Here is a 15,195-nt window from a genome sequence, read left to right as displayed (position 1 = left end):
TGTTTTTTTTTTTTTTTTTACTTCCCCCCTCACTAGAAGATCCGCCACAAGACTTGCGAAGGGGATTGAGAAGGGAGGTGGCTGGGCCCAGAGGGCACGCAAGAAGAGATGGGGGAAGGGGGGAAGGCCTGCTATGGCTGGGGAGGAGAACAGGCTGGGAAGCAGGATGTCCTGCCTGGTTCAGTTCGGGGTGCCGGGATTGCTTCTCTGAGGGGTCAGCGCTGCAACTCTGTCGCCACGGGGCCCTGGTGACAGGCACATGCCCCGCCCTTTCTCCTCCCAAGACCTGCGGGCTTTTGTTATGCAGATGGCGGCAGGAGGCTGTGCCGGAGGAGGAGGAGGGAGTTGGTGGGGAGGAGGAGAGACGGAGGAGTCGGGGGGAGGAAAGTGCAGCTCGCGCGACCAGCCTCCTCTTCCAACGTCACATTGTGCGAGAGACAAAACCCGGGCGCGCCTGAGCTCACACGCGCACGCACACACAGACGACCCCGTCGCCTCTTCTCTCCTGGCGCTGCCGAGAAAGCCAGCCCTCCCTTCCCTTCCTGGGGCGCGGAGGCTTAGCAAGCTCAGAGCTCAGCCCAGAGACAACACAGAAGGCGAAGAAAGACGGCGGATCAGCCTTCTTTCTCCCCTGCCTGCCTGGGCTGAGGCGCCCCATCCCCCGGCCTGAACCCCCGATCTCTCCCACCCCACCCCGCTGGGTTTCACAAGGACTGAGCCCGGAGCCGGGTGTGCCCCCATTTGGAATCCACGTTTCAGCACTTTGGACAGCGCCCGGGCGCCCCGGGCCCCTTTGGGTTGGCTATGGCGAGCGTTCAGCAAGGGGAGAAGCAGCTTTTCGAGAAGTTCTGGCGAGGAACCTTTAAAGCTGTGGCCACCCCGCGTCCCGAGAGCATCATTGTCGCCAGTATCACGGCCCGCAAGCCGCTGCCAAGGTAATGACCTCCTTCTTAGCAGGGTAGACCCTGATGGCCCTTCTTTCCTGGCCTGTGTGCCCCCGAGCCCTGAGGGGTGGATGCAGGCAGCTGGGCCAGGGCGCCTGTCTTTTCCCATCACTACTCGGTGTCTCCTGCTGGAACATGGGAACTAATTGCCTGTGTGAGGTGGAAGCTGGTGAGAAGGGACAGGGAGTCTTTAGGGGGAGCAACACTCAGTGGTCTGCTGACCTGGCAGCTGCTATTTGAGAGGTTTTGCTTTCTTGGGGTGGGTGGTGTAGGTGAGATAGGACTTGACTAAGAAACTTTTCTTGGTATCAGAGCTCAGAGGACAGGGGGGCAAAGGAATGGTGGATTTGGGGTGGTTGGGGGTGTTGTACAAGAAGAGAAGATGAGGGTTGAACCAGCTCAAGTGGTGTTCAGAGGTAACAGCACATTTCTATACTCAGCTCAGAAACTAGCAAGCTTTGAACATTTTGACAAAAGCCCATATGCTGTTCCCTCAAATACACCCTAAACAGCACCCTCCTCCACGCCTTTCTGGCTGCCACTGCTGCTGAATTCTCTCTTCTCCAGCATCCAAAACCAGTACTCTGAGCTCAAGAGTCAGGGAGGAGCCTTCCAAGATCGTGAAGATGATCTTGGAAGAGTTTTATTTGGTTTTTCAAAAAGGATCTGATTGCTTTGAACTCAAGGATGAGAACAGACCCGTAGATGGTGAAAACAGTGGGATGGGGGAGAATAAGGGAAGAAAAGAAAGAAAGGCAGAAAGAAGGAGAAGAGGAGGTGGGGTGAAATGGAGAGGAGGCTGGGGAGAACATTCCAAGACAGAGAAAAACCCAATTCTTTTCATAAAGCATTCAATTTAGAGGAGTTTGAGAATGAAAGGAAGAAGGCTGTGCCCTCTGTCAGGGAAAATCAAGGCAGTATGAAAACTCATCTTTTGCTGGTGTTGGATGAGTGGTTCGGTGGGAGAAAAAGAACGAAGTGAACCAGGGGAGACCACTTGGAGGATTTATTAATCCTGGCAGGCTCCATTAGAGAGTAGATTGAAAACATGTCTGTGAAAGTGCTTCAGACAGAATGCCTGTTCTGGAACCACGGCATCTGAACTTTCCAGTGGGTGTGGGGTGGGTGACGGGGAATCCTATCTACAGAATCAAACTCAGGCTGGAGAACTTTTCAGAGTCTGATAGGAGCCTAGCTCACACATGTCTTTAGAGAAATGGGTACCCCATGTCGGGAATGGGTGTACACTCGAAGCAGGATGTGGTAAGCTGCAAACAGCAGCCAGTATTTGTGGCTGGGAGGGAGGGGGACACCTTGTGACACAGGCTGGAGAAGGGGAATAAGAACACCAAATGCCGTCCAAGACTGATGTTTCTCTGCTTGGAAAAAGGTTCTTTGTAGAGAGTTTTGACGTCAGCAGTTTTATCTTCCTGGGTTTCAGCCATCCATTCCGCCTTTGGAGTGCACCTACTGTTGGCAAATCAGGTGCTGTGTGGGCCAAAGAATATGCCCTTGTAGAAGAAACTAAAGACAATTTCATTGAAAACTACATGTGTGGCATTTGGTCCAGAGTCTGCCATATATTTCAGGGATGCAGGAAGAGGAGAGCAGATTCATGGTGGTATTTGAATACAGAAAACGCCTTAAGTCCACCTGACTTGGTACCTTCACCCTTTGCCTATCTGTCTGTTACTGGCATGTCTCTTTCTTGGTCATGTTCTCAATCATATGAATTGCCCGAAGTCTCCTAACCCTCATGCTTTTTGTAGTATTGTTTAAATCCCAACATAATGCATCTGAGACTCTTAACAATAGCCAACCCTCCTCCCCCAGGTGTCATTTCCCTCTAGGTGTCTTTTAACATCCTGGGTCTCCTTACCCCTGGAAACCACTGCTGGGGTGAAAGTCTGAGTCATAAGCCCCTAATTTATGTCACGTTGGAAGGATCTCCTTCAATAGTCCTGTAACAGGTGTGGCCCCTCTGTAGAATAGATTCCAGTTTTATAGCTGTTACTCCTGGTTTGGGGTGGGAAGTGAGTGGGGAGCATTTGTATTCAAGTCTTCAGGGAAGGCTCGGTTTGAGTCGTCTTTCAACAGACTGTCTATAAAACCTGAATCATCCCCATCCCCATCCAAGCCAGCCACATCCAGTGAGGTCAGTTTCTGCATCCTTTCTAATGTTGTATGCTTACTTAACAGTGAAAGTACCATGTTTCCAAAGCTGGGTTCTCAGGAAGGAAAGGGACAGAGACACTGGCGTAGCATCAGCTGAGCCCCAGCGGCTTCCTCTAGAGGCAGTCTAGGGACTTGGTCTCATCAGAAATGTCATTTAGTTCCATGAGTCAAGACCAGCACTCAGTCAGCAGATCTGTAGAGAGATGGGGGAGGGATTGGATGAAACACCAGCCAGTTCTGTTGGTTACACACTTAATACGTGTTTATAGATGAGGGCTACCCCTCCTCTGAATGAACTTCCCCAGAATATTTTAAGTCTATCTCCGAAGATAATTTAGTACCAGGATAGAAGCTTACATTCAATTGGTTGATTTCATAGCACTGTGCATATATCATACAATCACACTCCAAGCAAAACCTCCCCGCGTTCCCCCCGCCCTGCCTTCCTCTCCCCCTCCATGAGGCATACTTGATGAGGCAATAGCTTTATGTGTATCAAATTGCAAGCAGATGTCTGACTCAAATGTCAGAACGGTATAGCAGAGTGGGAGGCAGTATATCATAGTGGTTAAGAGCTCAGACTTGAGTTTCAGACAAACCTGGATTCTTGTTCTAGCTCTACCATTTAGCTGAGTGTCCTAGACAAGAAGCTTTACCTTGCTGAGCCTGTTTTGTCCGCTTGAAATAGAAATAATAGTAGCCATCTCAGACATTGAATTATGAGGACTGAGTCAGGTAAAACACTTCGCACAGTGTGTGGTCCAGAGTGATTGCTTAATAGACATCACTTCTAAAACAAACCGCTCAGTTTATAATGGCCAAAAGAAATCAACGTTTCCTTCCAGTATTGTGTTCCTCATGCCTACCCATTTCTCCCCCAAAAGATGCTAGCAGTGAACATTGTGGGATTTCAGCTGCTGACAGGCCATGCGCTGAGATGGAATTAACACACAGGAGGTGGGGTGGGAGTGGTCCCATCATTGTCTTCCCTGAGGGAAGGTTAGCTGCTTTCTGATAGGACTTTTTTAGTTAGGGGTGGAGGGCTGGTGAAGAATTATCTAGATTCAGAATAGATTGCTATAACATCCTCACAGAGTATTCTTTTCATTTGTGTAGAGATGACCAGGTGCTGCCCGTCCAAAGAAGACTCAAACTCCTGAAAAATTAGTTTGAATCCCTAGTTCCGTCAAACCTAGAGTGACTGTATAATTTATTATTCATATCAAGAGTGAAAGGTTTGCTGTGAGTAGTTATTCCAGAATGGAAGATGTAACGGGGACTATCCCAGGCCACCCGGGATGCAGGGTGGCCAAAGTGAAGCCTCACCCTATATGAGCTTGAAAGACAGCATGAATCAATAAGATAGGTGGAGAGTAAGAGACCTCTTTTTTATCCCCACTGAAGAAGTACAGTCATTTTTCCTGGCATTAATTAATTCTCTTTTTTAATTGTTTGGCCCAGAAAAGTTTGTACCCAAAAAGTTTATGCTCAAAGTGGAAAACTTAAGTGTCTGCGGCTAGACCCAACTGTAATAATCATATCACCGGAATAGTAGCTGAGGACCTAATGAACATGTAAAAACCATTTGAAATTAGCATATCAATTGTTTGTGGATGCAGGAGTGTTTGTAAAGGGCTAGAAAGGCGGCCCTCTTAAATGGAATAAGCAATTCCCTTTACAATTCTTTTGGCAAGCTATTAATTTTCTTCGAAAATCCTCTCTATGCAGAATAGTCCAGAAGCAGACTTCAGCCCAGGTCTGTCCAAAGGATCATAAATTCCAAACTATTGGAGATTTTACTGCATAAAGGGAAAGATGGCCAAATTGTAAGGCAGGAAAAATGCTTTTGAACCATTTAATTCCAGACTCCCCTTTGTGCCAAGAGATCAGTTAGCACATTTGTGCTGACTCTGTCCTCGGGAGCAGAGTGAGGGGCAGCTGGGAGGTGATTTCCTGACAGCCTGTGGTTAAAAACCAAGGTACTGAGGGTCATGGAGAATGCTTGCCCTGGCGATGAATGATCGTTTTTCTCTGGAAAAGGAGTGTTATTGTTTGGGTCAAACCTTTCTCCTTCTGAAAGGTGAAATTTGCTGAATGGTATACAGGGGTCATTGGGGGGGGGCGGTGTGCATTATTTCTGACACAGCTGTTTTCACTTGGCAGCCATGCTGTCTTAGAGATTCGGGCTGCAGTAGATACTGAATGAAAGTTGGATGCATTAATTGAATGAGTACACGCGGTCCAAATCCAGTGTCAGATTTGCTCTCTCCCAGCCCACCCCCATTCCTGACAGGCTTGGGATTCTTGATCAACGCCGCCTAAGAGACACATACTCTGCAGATTTGACTCGCACTGGTGTCAGAATGAAGCTCTCGGGATATAGACGTCCGTCTGGCTGGGGGAGTAGACATGTCGGCTGGTGTGGGTACAGGAGGTTGGACGAAATGCCACCAGGAAGTGCTTTTCAGGGCTGTGTGAGCCTTGATGAACTCCACCCCCACTCTAGGCCACCAGAAAAAAATGGGGGGGACGCCCCTAAAAGCCTAACTCCTGTGATGAGGAAAGAAGCCTCCATCGTGCGCTTCCTGCTCTTGCGAGCACCTCAGGCATGCCGCCGGGGCACGATAAATTTTTTAAAATATCCTTTCTTCCAGAGTGACTGGATTTACCTTCCTGTGGGGTGGAAGGACTTGCAGGGGCTTAATAAAACCAGAGTTTTTAAATTGCTCGTTACCAAGACTTTCTTTGAGGTGTGAGAGAACACTTCCGGGGAGAAAGGGGAATGGTGAAGAACTTGGGCTCTGAAGTCAGATCTGCTCAGGCTGAAACCTTGCTGTGCTACTTTCCTACCTTTGGACTCTGCTAATCACTTCACCTTCCCTGTGCCTCAGTTTGCCCACCTGCGTGAGACTGAGCTCACAGGGTTGTGGTGAGGAGTAGACGAGGTGATTCATGTAAAGGACATGGCATAGTGCCTGGCACAGACCAGGAGCTCCATCAACAATGCTCTTGTTGCCCTGACGTGAGTTACCCCAGTGAGATGTTGGGAGAGAGCCACACCCCTGTGCACCTGGGCTGGGTGAGTTGCCTGGTGGTGACGGTGGGGCTTCCTTGGCCTCGCCACCTGACCACCTCAGTGCTCTGTATTCGTTTTTGAATGTGGTTTTGGCATTCCCTAAGGAGCCACTGGAGATGTGTAGAGCTGTTCAAAAAAATCTGACAGACCCTGATGGCAAGCTAATCAAAAACACTTGTTTCCTTTTACTATTTATTTGCAGATGCTAGTGACTTTTGGCAGGAACTCGACCTTCTCAATCTTGGTTTCCTCATCCATAAAATGGGGCTAATAATAGCAGCCCCCTCCAAGAGCTGTTGAGAACACTGAATGGGCTAATTTATGGAAAGTGCTGTTTGGCACAGAGGAAGGGCTCCATCAATGTTAGCTCTTACTATTAATAATAAATTATAGTTTTTATTATTACTACGTGCCAGGCCCATCAAAGAGGAGAAGATGAATGAAATGCAATCTCTCCCTGGGAGGGCCTCGGAGTTTAGTGGCAAAGGTGGACACAAGGCACCAGTAGGAATGGCATGAGGCAGACGGTCCTAAGTACTGTAATATGGGTAGGGATAAAGAAAAAGGGATGTGGAAAACCAGAGGAGGGAGGCACCCTCCATGAGGCATGGAGTCCCTTGCTTATAGTCACACAGTTATCCTTAGTGGGCTGATCTGTGAAATGGGAATTATTCTTTTATTTCATCAATTTTACCTACAAATGCAAGGAATGATCAGAATGAATAAGACCTTTGTTGCTAGTAGAGTCTCAAAAGAGACCTTTTTTTTTTTTTTTTCTTTCTCCCCAGAAGAAAAAACAATTTAAACTTTCTGGAGGGGACATCATCTGCTGGGGGGCTCAGAGTAAGTGCTAATGAAGGGGGATTGTGGAAAGGAACTACCCTGATTGTATAAAATTTCCAACTCCTCTGTCATTGGCTCAAGGATGCAGACTCTGGTGTGGACCATTAGGTTTCTTGTCCTTCATGGTCTAGCTCTGGCTAAAACAAAATCCAGTCTGCATTCCTTGAGCAGCCACCAATGGTGGTGGGATTGGAGCGAGCCCACACGTGTCAAAGAGAAAATAAGGCACAGGGAATGAATCACAAAAGGGAAGAAGCCGCATGTGGCTAAAAAATAAAGTCATGCTTTCATTCATTGAAAAATTTTATTGAGCTCCTACTCGATATAGCAGTGAACAACACCAAGCCCCTGCTCTCATGAGGGAGAAAGGTGATAAATGAAGAAACAAGGTAATAAATGAAGAAATCATAGAAGGTCAGGTTACAATAAGTGTTATAAAGAAGAATAAAGCAGGGGAAAGAGATAGAGGGTGAGGATGGGGCTGCTTTGTTGGATGGAGTGGTCAGGGACCTGGGTGAGTGGAGGGAGCAAGCCATGAGGATAACCGAGGGGAAAGGGTTTTTGAGACAGGGAACAGCAAGTGCAAAGGCCCTGAGGTGTAAGCATGCTTGTTGTATTTAAAGATAGCAAGGAAGTCAGTGTGGCTGGAGCAGAGTGAGTGAGGGGAAGACTAACAGGGGATGACTCCCTAGATGGAGGCAGGAAACATTTCAAGCAATTAACATAGTAAGCCAGTTAAGGACTTCCCAGGTCCTTGGTTCCTAGGCTGGGAGCATGGAAGGGGTCACAGGAGGGGCTCCTGCCCTCTCAGTCAGGATCCTAGGTCTGATCTGCTTCTATTGGCTCCTCTCCTTGACTCAAATGCAGCCAGGATGACTTTGAATAGCAGTATTAGAAGCTTAGCTGGGCCCCTGCATGTGTTATGGACAAGCATGAAATTTACAATCTCTCTGATTGTGATCAATCAGATTAGGAAATTGAAAAACACACTGTTTAGACTTCCAAATAGCAGTGGCAAATCTTGTTCCCATGATGGTGAGGGTTTGGTCTATCTCTCATATCCATGCGTGCAAATCTAGACTATCCCTCTCACCCAGCCGCCCCCCTTCACGGTGCACCTTTGAAGCTACAGTTTGCTTACTCTCCATCTCTCTCTCTCTCTCTCTATCTCTCTCCCCCTCCCTCCCTCCCTCCCTCCCCCATCTTCATTGGAGATTTTGCTGAGGGAGCTCCCATATGCCACAGGCTGTGTGCGGAGCTCCGTGAAATAAAACACGAATTAAGATGTCATAGAGACAAAGCCAAACCAAATACAGAACAATGCCGAACCCTAAAACAGTCATTAAGTAATTCACGTCTCCATGTGTCTGTTCAAAACAAATATTAAGATCCTCTGGACACAAATGTTTCTCATCAGGAGAATCCCCCCGTTGCCGGATTCCCTGGGCTTACATCCCGCTGACAGCTTCGCTGAGCAGAAACACCAGTGGATCACTGTTCTCCGGCTTCATTAAAAGTTAAGCTTAGGCAAGTGAGCTGGAATTTTATAAGACAGTCCCCACTCCTTTGGGGGGAGAGGTGCCATCTGGGCCTGAAATGTGTGTCTTCATGGTGTGCACGCTCACTCACGGTGCAAAGTGGGTGCCGAGCTCCTTCTGTCATTATGTGCCCAGCCCTGTGCCAGTGAGCAAGCATGTTTTATCCATTGCCTCATTCCATTTTCACAAGAACTCCGGGAGAGAGGTGTTTGAAAGGCTGTTTTATAGACGAGAAACCGAGGCTCAGAGGTTGGAAGTGACCTGCTCAAGGACACCTGGCTGGTAAGAGGCAGAATTGGGATAAGAAGCCAGAGCTCTTGACTGATGTGTGTCGAGCCTAGTACGCTTTGCAGAGGAAGAACAACTGAGACCAGGGAGGTGGTGAGGCATGGCTTGTGCAAGGCCACACTGTTCGTAAGAGGTGAAACTGGGATCTGAACTCGGGTCTGCCTGATGGCAACTATAGTTCTTCTCTACCTCCTATACCTCCTGTCGCTGTGGTTTGGCTTTTAAGATTGTGGGTGTTTTTGTCTCATTTTGCTCATCTTGTTTTATGTCCAGTCAGCTTAGGCAATAGCTATTCGTTATAATCCCAACTCACCCCACTCTCTGTAACACTGCCTTTCTCTGTCCATACCCTCCATACCCGTTCTCCACATCGAGCTAGAAGAACCTTTTCGAAAGGCAAGTCAACCCAAACACACCCCCTCCACCCCTCTAAAGCCCTCCATCGCTGTCCTTTGGTTTGCAGAATACAGAGCTGACCCCCTGTGAAGGCCTAAAGACTCTCCAGCCCAGCGTCTGTCTGCCAACCTACCCAAGATCGTTTCTGAAATGCTGCCCCTTACTCCCTCCATTCGGCCACACCCCTCTCCTTTCAGTCACTCAAATTTTCCGTGCCCTTTCTGCCACCGGGCCTTTGCACATGATGCCAGGAAAGCTCTCCCTCTCCCCTGGTGCCTAATTTATACCTACTGCACTTTCAGATCTTAGCTCAAATGTCATTTCCTTGGGGATCCCTTCCATAATGTTCTAGACTAAGTCACACCTTGAATTACAGACTTTCTTATCATGGCAGGTACCTCTCGGCTCTCAACACGCTTATGATTTTATATTGATTTGTGAGACCCATGTTAAAGTATACCTCTCCTAAGAGACTGAAAGCATCGTGGGGACGGGGACTATGTCTGTGTGCTCCTTGGTGTATCTCTTTCACCTTATACACTGCAGGGGGCCAAACAGTTGTTGGTTGAATGCACGAATTATAACACTTTCCCCTCATCAAGTCGCTGGCACACCTAATAGTCTGAAGCATATGGAAATGCCAATATTAAAAAACAGCAAAGTTAATTCCTTTGATTTGCAAGAGAAACATTTGAACTGCTGGGGGCGTGGGGGTGGGGTGGGGGACCATGTCTGTCTCATTCCTTGCTGTATCTCAGCACCTAGGACAGTGGTCCATGGTTGGGGATCTTTACATATTTGTTGAATGAATAAATAATGAGGGCATGCAGGAATATGCATGTGGTACTGATGAGGAAACTCGGGGACTTACAGAGGTACAGCATCAGAATTTTAGAGCTAAAGGGATTTTTGAGATCATCCAATCTCATTGTGCATGGGGAGGTCTGAGGGATATGTCTTACGTGTAATGATGTATTAGAACCACAGTGTTCATGTATAATTTGTAAATAATACACATATATGGGGGTTTCATTCTCAAAATTTCTTACTGAGAGAGATATGAGATCAAAAGATCTTTAGGACTCACTGCTCTAGTTCAGATCCCCATTTTGCAGATGGGGAGACTGAGACCCACAAAGGGGGAGGGGTTGCCCGACATTCATAGCCTGAGTCAGCCTGAGTGAGCTCTGGGTTCAGTGAAGTGGTGTTTGCCCAATGTCATGTTTGTGTTTGAATTTCCCTGCTGTGATCAGGTGGCCAGACACTGCTCTCTCTTGCCACCCTACCCCCTGTGGGGAGATACGGCATCCTGCCTCCATAAAGACCTCCTGTGGCATATGCTGCCCGAAGCCTGGTCTGGGGATCCTGATGAGATGTCCGTCTGTACCCAGCCTGTGCCTAGCAGAGCAGGTGAGCAGCACCGGCTGTTTCTGGGATCATGTTTCAGAGCTTCCAGCTGATAAGGAGGCTTTTGTTTGGCTGGCCTGCCTTCCACAGCCAGGTGGCAGGTGATTCTGGGGCTCAGCCCACTCCCACAGGGGTAGGTGTCTGGGCAGTGGTGCAGGATGGACTCAGGGCCACTGTTTACCATGTGGATAATGTTTCCAACAGGAACCCATTGTTGTAACAGCACCTTCCATTGGTCAGCTCCTTACAAACCAGCATCACCTTGCTGTGGCATTTAGCCGGCAGCCAGGATGGGAGGGCGAGAGGAGACCTTTGAGGAACTCACATTCAGCCTTTTCATTTTATTGATGGGGAGACTGAGGCACAGAAAGAGCAAAGGGCACTCCATGGAGCATCAGAAAGTTAATGCCAGAGTGATAGCTGAAATGTGGCCCACTTGACACCTAGTCCTAAGATACCACACTGCTCAGAGTTCCTTGGGGAAGAAGGCAGAAAAACGAATTTATTCCCATTTTACAAATAGGACGAGTGAGGCTCAGAGATGTGAAATGACTTGCCTAAAGTCACATAATGAAATCATGCTACATCCTCATCTTTGTTCTCGTTCGGTCCTCACAACAGTAAGTGTCCCTTGTGTGTCCCTCTCACAGATGAGGAAACTGAGGCTCAAGGTCTTATAAAGACCCAGAATAAACTCCAGGTCTCTTGACTCCCTCCCACTGTGGGACAACATCTCTGACCCCAAGAGCTTGCACGCCCAGCATGGATCCAAATTCATTCCTATCAGAAACAAAGAATCGTGATTGCCAGGATCCCTTTTTTAATTTGTGCAAAGGGATTTTACATCTCCCTTCTGATTGTTCATTCATACCTTCATCCAACACAGGACTTCTACTATAGGCAAAGCATAATAATGAATGCAATTTTCTCTTACTGTCAAGCTGTTTACATTTTAGTAGGGGAGACATGTCTATAAATAACCAGCATTTAGCAGGCAGCGCAGGAGTTAATATCATCAAAAACTGAATCAAAGTCTGAACAGATAGGGCACCTGGGTGGCTCAGTTGGTTAAACGTCTGCCTTTGGCTCAGGTCACGATCCCAGAATTCTGGGATCGAGCCCCATGTCGGGCTCCCTGCTCAGCGGGGAGCCTACTTCTCCCTCTCCCTCTGCTGCTCCCCCTGCTTGTGTTCTCTCTCACTTCTCTCAAATAAATACATAAAATCTTTAAAAAAGAAAAAGTCTGAACAGATAAAGTGACTTGCCCAAGGTCATACAAGTTAGTTGTGATGCCATGCAATTTTAGATCTCTCCTATTCATAAGCCAAGCTCTATGCTAGGCAGTTTGTAGATATTATTCACTATATCCTCACCCCAACCCTGTGCAAGAGATACCATTGTCCCCATTTTGTAGGTGGTAGAAGCTCAGGATTTAAGCAACTCAGCCAAGGTTATCACCGTGTAAGGGTCAGAGTTAGGATCACAGCCCAGATGTGCTGCTCCGGACTTTTCTCTTACCCAACACTTTCTTCCCCAGAGGCGTGATACAGAGCAAAAAAATGTCACTGGTGACGCCTAGCTATTCTCCTACTTTTAAATTTCTAGATGATCACTCTAGTGGAGGCTTACCCCAAGACTGGGCTCAGGCGGAGGGGAGAAGGGACTGCCCAGCAGCGAGGCTGACCTCACAGGGCTCAGGGCTTGGTGAGGGCTTGCCCTGGGGTATTGATGGTCTCCTCCCACACTGGGCAATAACTCAGAAGGAGAATCAGCCAGCAGGAAGTGCCTTTCATGCTAGAAGTGCTCTTCCCAGCAAGAGGATTATCGAACCATCCATGAAGAGGGATAACCCTTCAAGACAAGGAGACAAGAGATATTGGTAGTTAACCATATGTTTTCTTGACCAGAGCTAAACTCAGAGATGGCAATGCAGAGGACCACAAGCTGAATCATTGGTGTTGAGGAAGAGAGTGGGATAATAGATATTTGGTAAGCACCAGGATTTCATACTTCCTTGCACTAACTTGGGGAGTGACTAAAAACAGCCTTATATTTTAAGTGAGAACACAGGTCCAGAGAGGTTATTTTACTTGTCCCAGTTTGCCCAGCTTGGCAGAACTTGGACCATTGACCATCAGTTCATGCATATTACCGTGGAGACATCCAGCATTCCGGCCCCACAGCACCATTCTGGTCTTGTGGGTCCCCTCCCCGCCTCCACTCTGTCTCTCCTCTCCCTAGCCTGGAGGCAATCTCTTTCTACTCTGGAGAAATCTTTCTTTCTTTGTGTTTCTTCAAGACTCTCTCCTAAGTCCATAAATCCCCTTTGCCTGCAGGCTTTGACTTTTCCAAAAAGCAAAAGCTGAAAACACTCATATTCTTCCTGTTTTCAGCCCTGACACATGCCTCCCCTGAGGCAAGGAGGGTAGAACCCACTCTGCTTAAATGGTTAAAAAAAAAAAAAAATTTAAAAAATTAAAAAAAAAAACAAAGGGGAAAATACAGGGAGGGAAAAAAACCACATAGGTTAGGTCAGTATCTCAAACTATTATCCCACTTCACCTCTCCTTAAACCCCATAAGCTTTTGAGATGGTACTATTAGTATCTCTAATCAACAAGTGAGGAAGCTGAAGTTCAGGAGGATTATGTGACTTCTCCAAGGTAACACAGCCAGAAAGTAGATCCAGGATTCAAACTCCAGCTTGTAAGGCTCCAGTAGTCAAGATTTTAAACACCATGTCCCACTAATACACTACCTGTGAGAAAAAAAAAAAAAATTAAGATTGTCCAGAGATGGGGGCGCCTGGGTGGCTCAGATGGTTAAGCATCTGCCTTTGGCTCAGGTCATGATCCCAGGGTCCTGGGATCGAGCCCCACATCAGGTTCCCTGCTCGGCGGGAAGCCTGCTTCTCCCTCTCCCTCTCCCACTCCCCCTGCTTGTGTTCCCTCTCTTGCTGTGTCTCTCTCTGTCAAATAAATAAAATCTTAAAAAAAAAAAAAAAAGATTGTCCAGAGATAAGGAGTGACTTTCCCCAGATCATTCAGCAGGTCAGCAGAATGGGACCCAGCTGGCTGATCACAGGCACATCAATGTGCACCTACATTTAATGGGCATCCCCTGCATGCATCTGACCTGTGCTCATGCTCTTCAGTCTCTAAGGAGGTTATACTCAATTGAATACAGGAATAAAGTTCCAGAGAAGAAAGAGACATTCCTTAGAGTGTCAGCCAAACTATAGACCCTTGCACCTGAGTAGGGACAGGATGGTGAAAAAGATTCCATAGAAAGTGTCAAAGAGGGGCTCCTGGGTGGCTCAGTCGTTAAGCATCTGCCTTTGGCTCAGGTCACGATCCCAGGGTCCTGGGATCGAGCCCCGCATCTGGCTCCCTGCTCAGCGGGAAGCCTGCTTCTCCCTCTCCCACTCCCCCTGCTTGTGTTCCCTCTCTCACTGTCTCTCTCTGTCAAATAAATAAAATCTTAAAAAAAAAAAAAAGAAAGAGTCAAAGACTTCAACTAATTGGTAGTAGTTGCCTGAAACCCTGTGTTGAGATGGCTTCTGGGGATGTATCTGAGATCAGTAGCAAAGAGTGTTCTGATCGATTAGTGATGTCTGTCATTGGTGCAGGAAAGGGAGGCGGCAGTATGCATGCTATATATTTACCCTTCCCAGGATGGGAATGCTACAGCTCTTGGAAGGAGCAGATCAAGTACCAACCATTGACCACTTACTATGCTGTTGGTGCCATGCTTTTTACATTCATTGTTTCAATTACTGTTGATTGCAGGGCACCCTCTCTCCCCCATTTTACAGATGAGAAAAACAGAACCTCAGAAGGGTGAAGTTAGTTTCCCAAGGCTAAAGAAGCTAGTCAGTGGCTAACCAGCTCTGATAACTACTGGTAAATACATAAGCCATTAGGCCAATGAATAGACTTTCAATAGATGGGCAATCCCAGAACATGTTAATTAGTGTGGAAATGTATATATTTGACGAGAGGGCTTTGTCTTGTTTATCTCCATACACTCAGCCACTAGCACAAGGCCCAGGAAACAGCCGACACCCCTTGCGTATTTACTTGGAACTGTGAGCAGTGCCTGTGCTAGACGCCCTCAGAGGGACGGTTCAGAGAGGAAAGAGATTCAGCTGTGCATATAATGAAAGGGAAGACAGGCTCAAGGGCCAGCCTGCCCACTGCTGATTCTCAGATGCCAAGCTAAGTGGACACATTTCATGATCTCCTCAGGCACGTCAGGGAGCTGAAGCAGGACGAGGAGGAGGAAACGGGTGTCCTGCACCAAGGGAGCTATTTCTGGCTTTGTGTTCTACCAGCAGGAGGCTGGAAGGCTGCAGGAGCCAGATCTGCTGCTGGGGCTTACTCAGAGTCAGGACAATGCCAGTTTCTTCTTGCCTGGAGCACCTGAATGCCATGCAGGAGGGGGAAGGCGGTGGGGAGGGGTGTCCTCATGGAGCCAAGTCCTCTCCTGCCACATCTTTTCCCAGCTGCGTCCAGCCCCTGTTAAGTTCG

General features: G+C 47.7%; 1 protein-coding gene across 1 annotated transcript in view; it reads left to right on the top strand.

Moving 5' to 3' along the window:
* Positions 1-339: 339 nt before the first annotated feature.
* Positions 340-15,195, top strand: part of SRRM4 (serine/arginine repetitive matrix 4) — a 150,749-nt gene continuing 135,893 nt past the window's right edge. Inside the window, exon 1 of the mRNA XM_036121054.2 lies at positions 340-935. Within this exon, the coding sequence (XP_035976947.2) occupies positions 805-935 (131 nt within the window). The 5' untranslated portion in view covers positions 340-804. The remainder of the gene's footprint in view (positions 936-15,195) is intronic.

Source organism: Halichoerus grypus, chromosome 13, assembly GCF_964656455.1.
Source record: "Halichoerus grypus chromosome 13, mHalGry1.hap1.1, whole genome shotgun sequence".
Taxonomy (NCBI): domain Eukaryota; kingdom Metazoa; phylum Chordata; class Mammalia; order Carnivora; family Phocidae; genus Halichoerus; species Halichoerus grypus.
The sequence above is the reverse complement of the archived record's forward strand: the minus strand, read 5'-3'. Positions and strand labels throughout refer to the sequence as shown.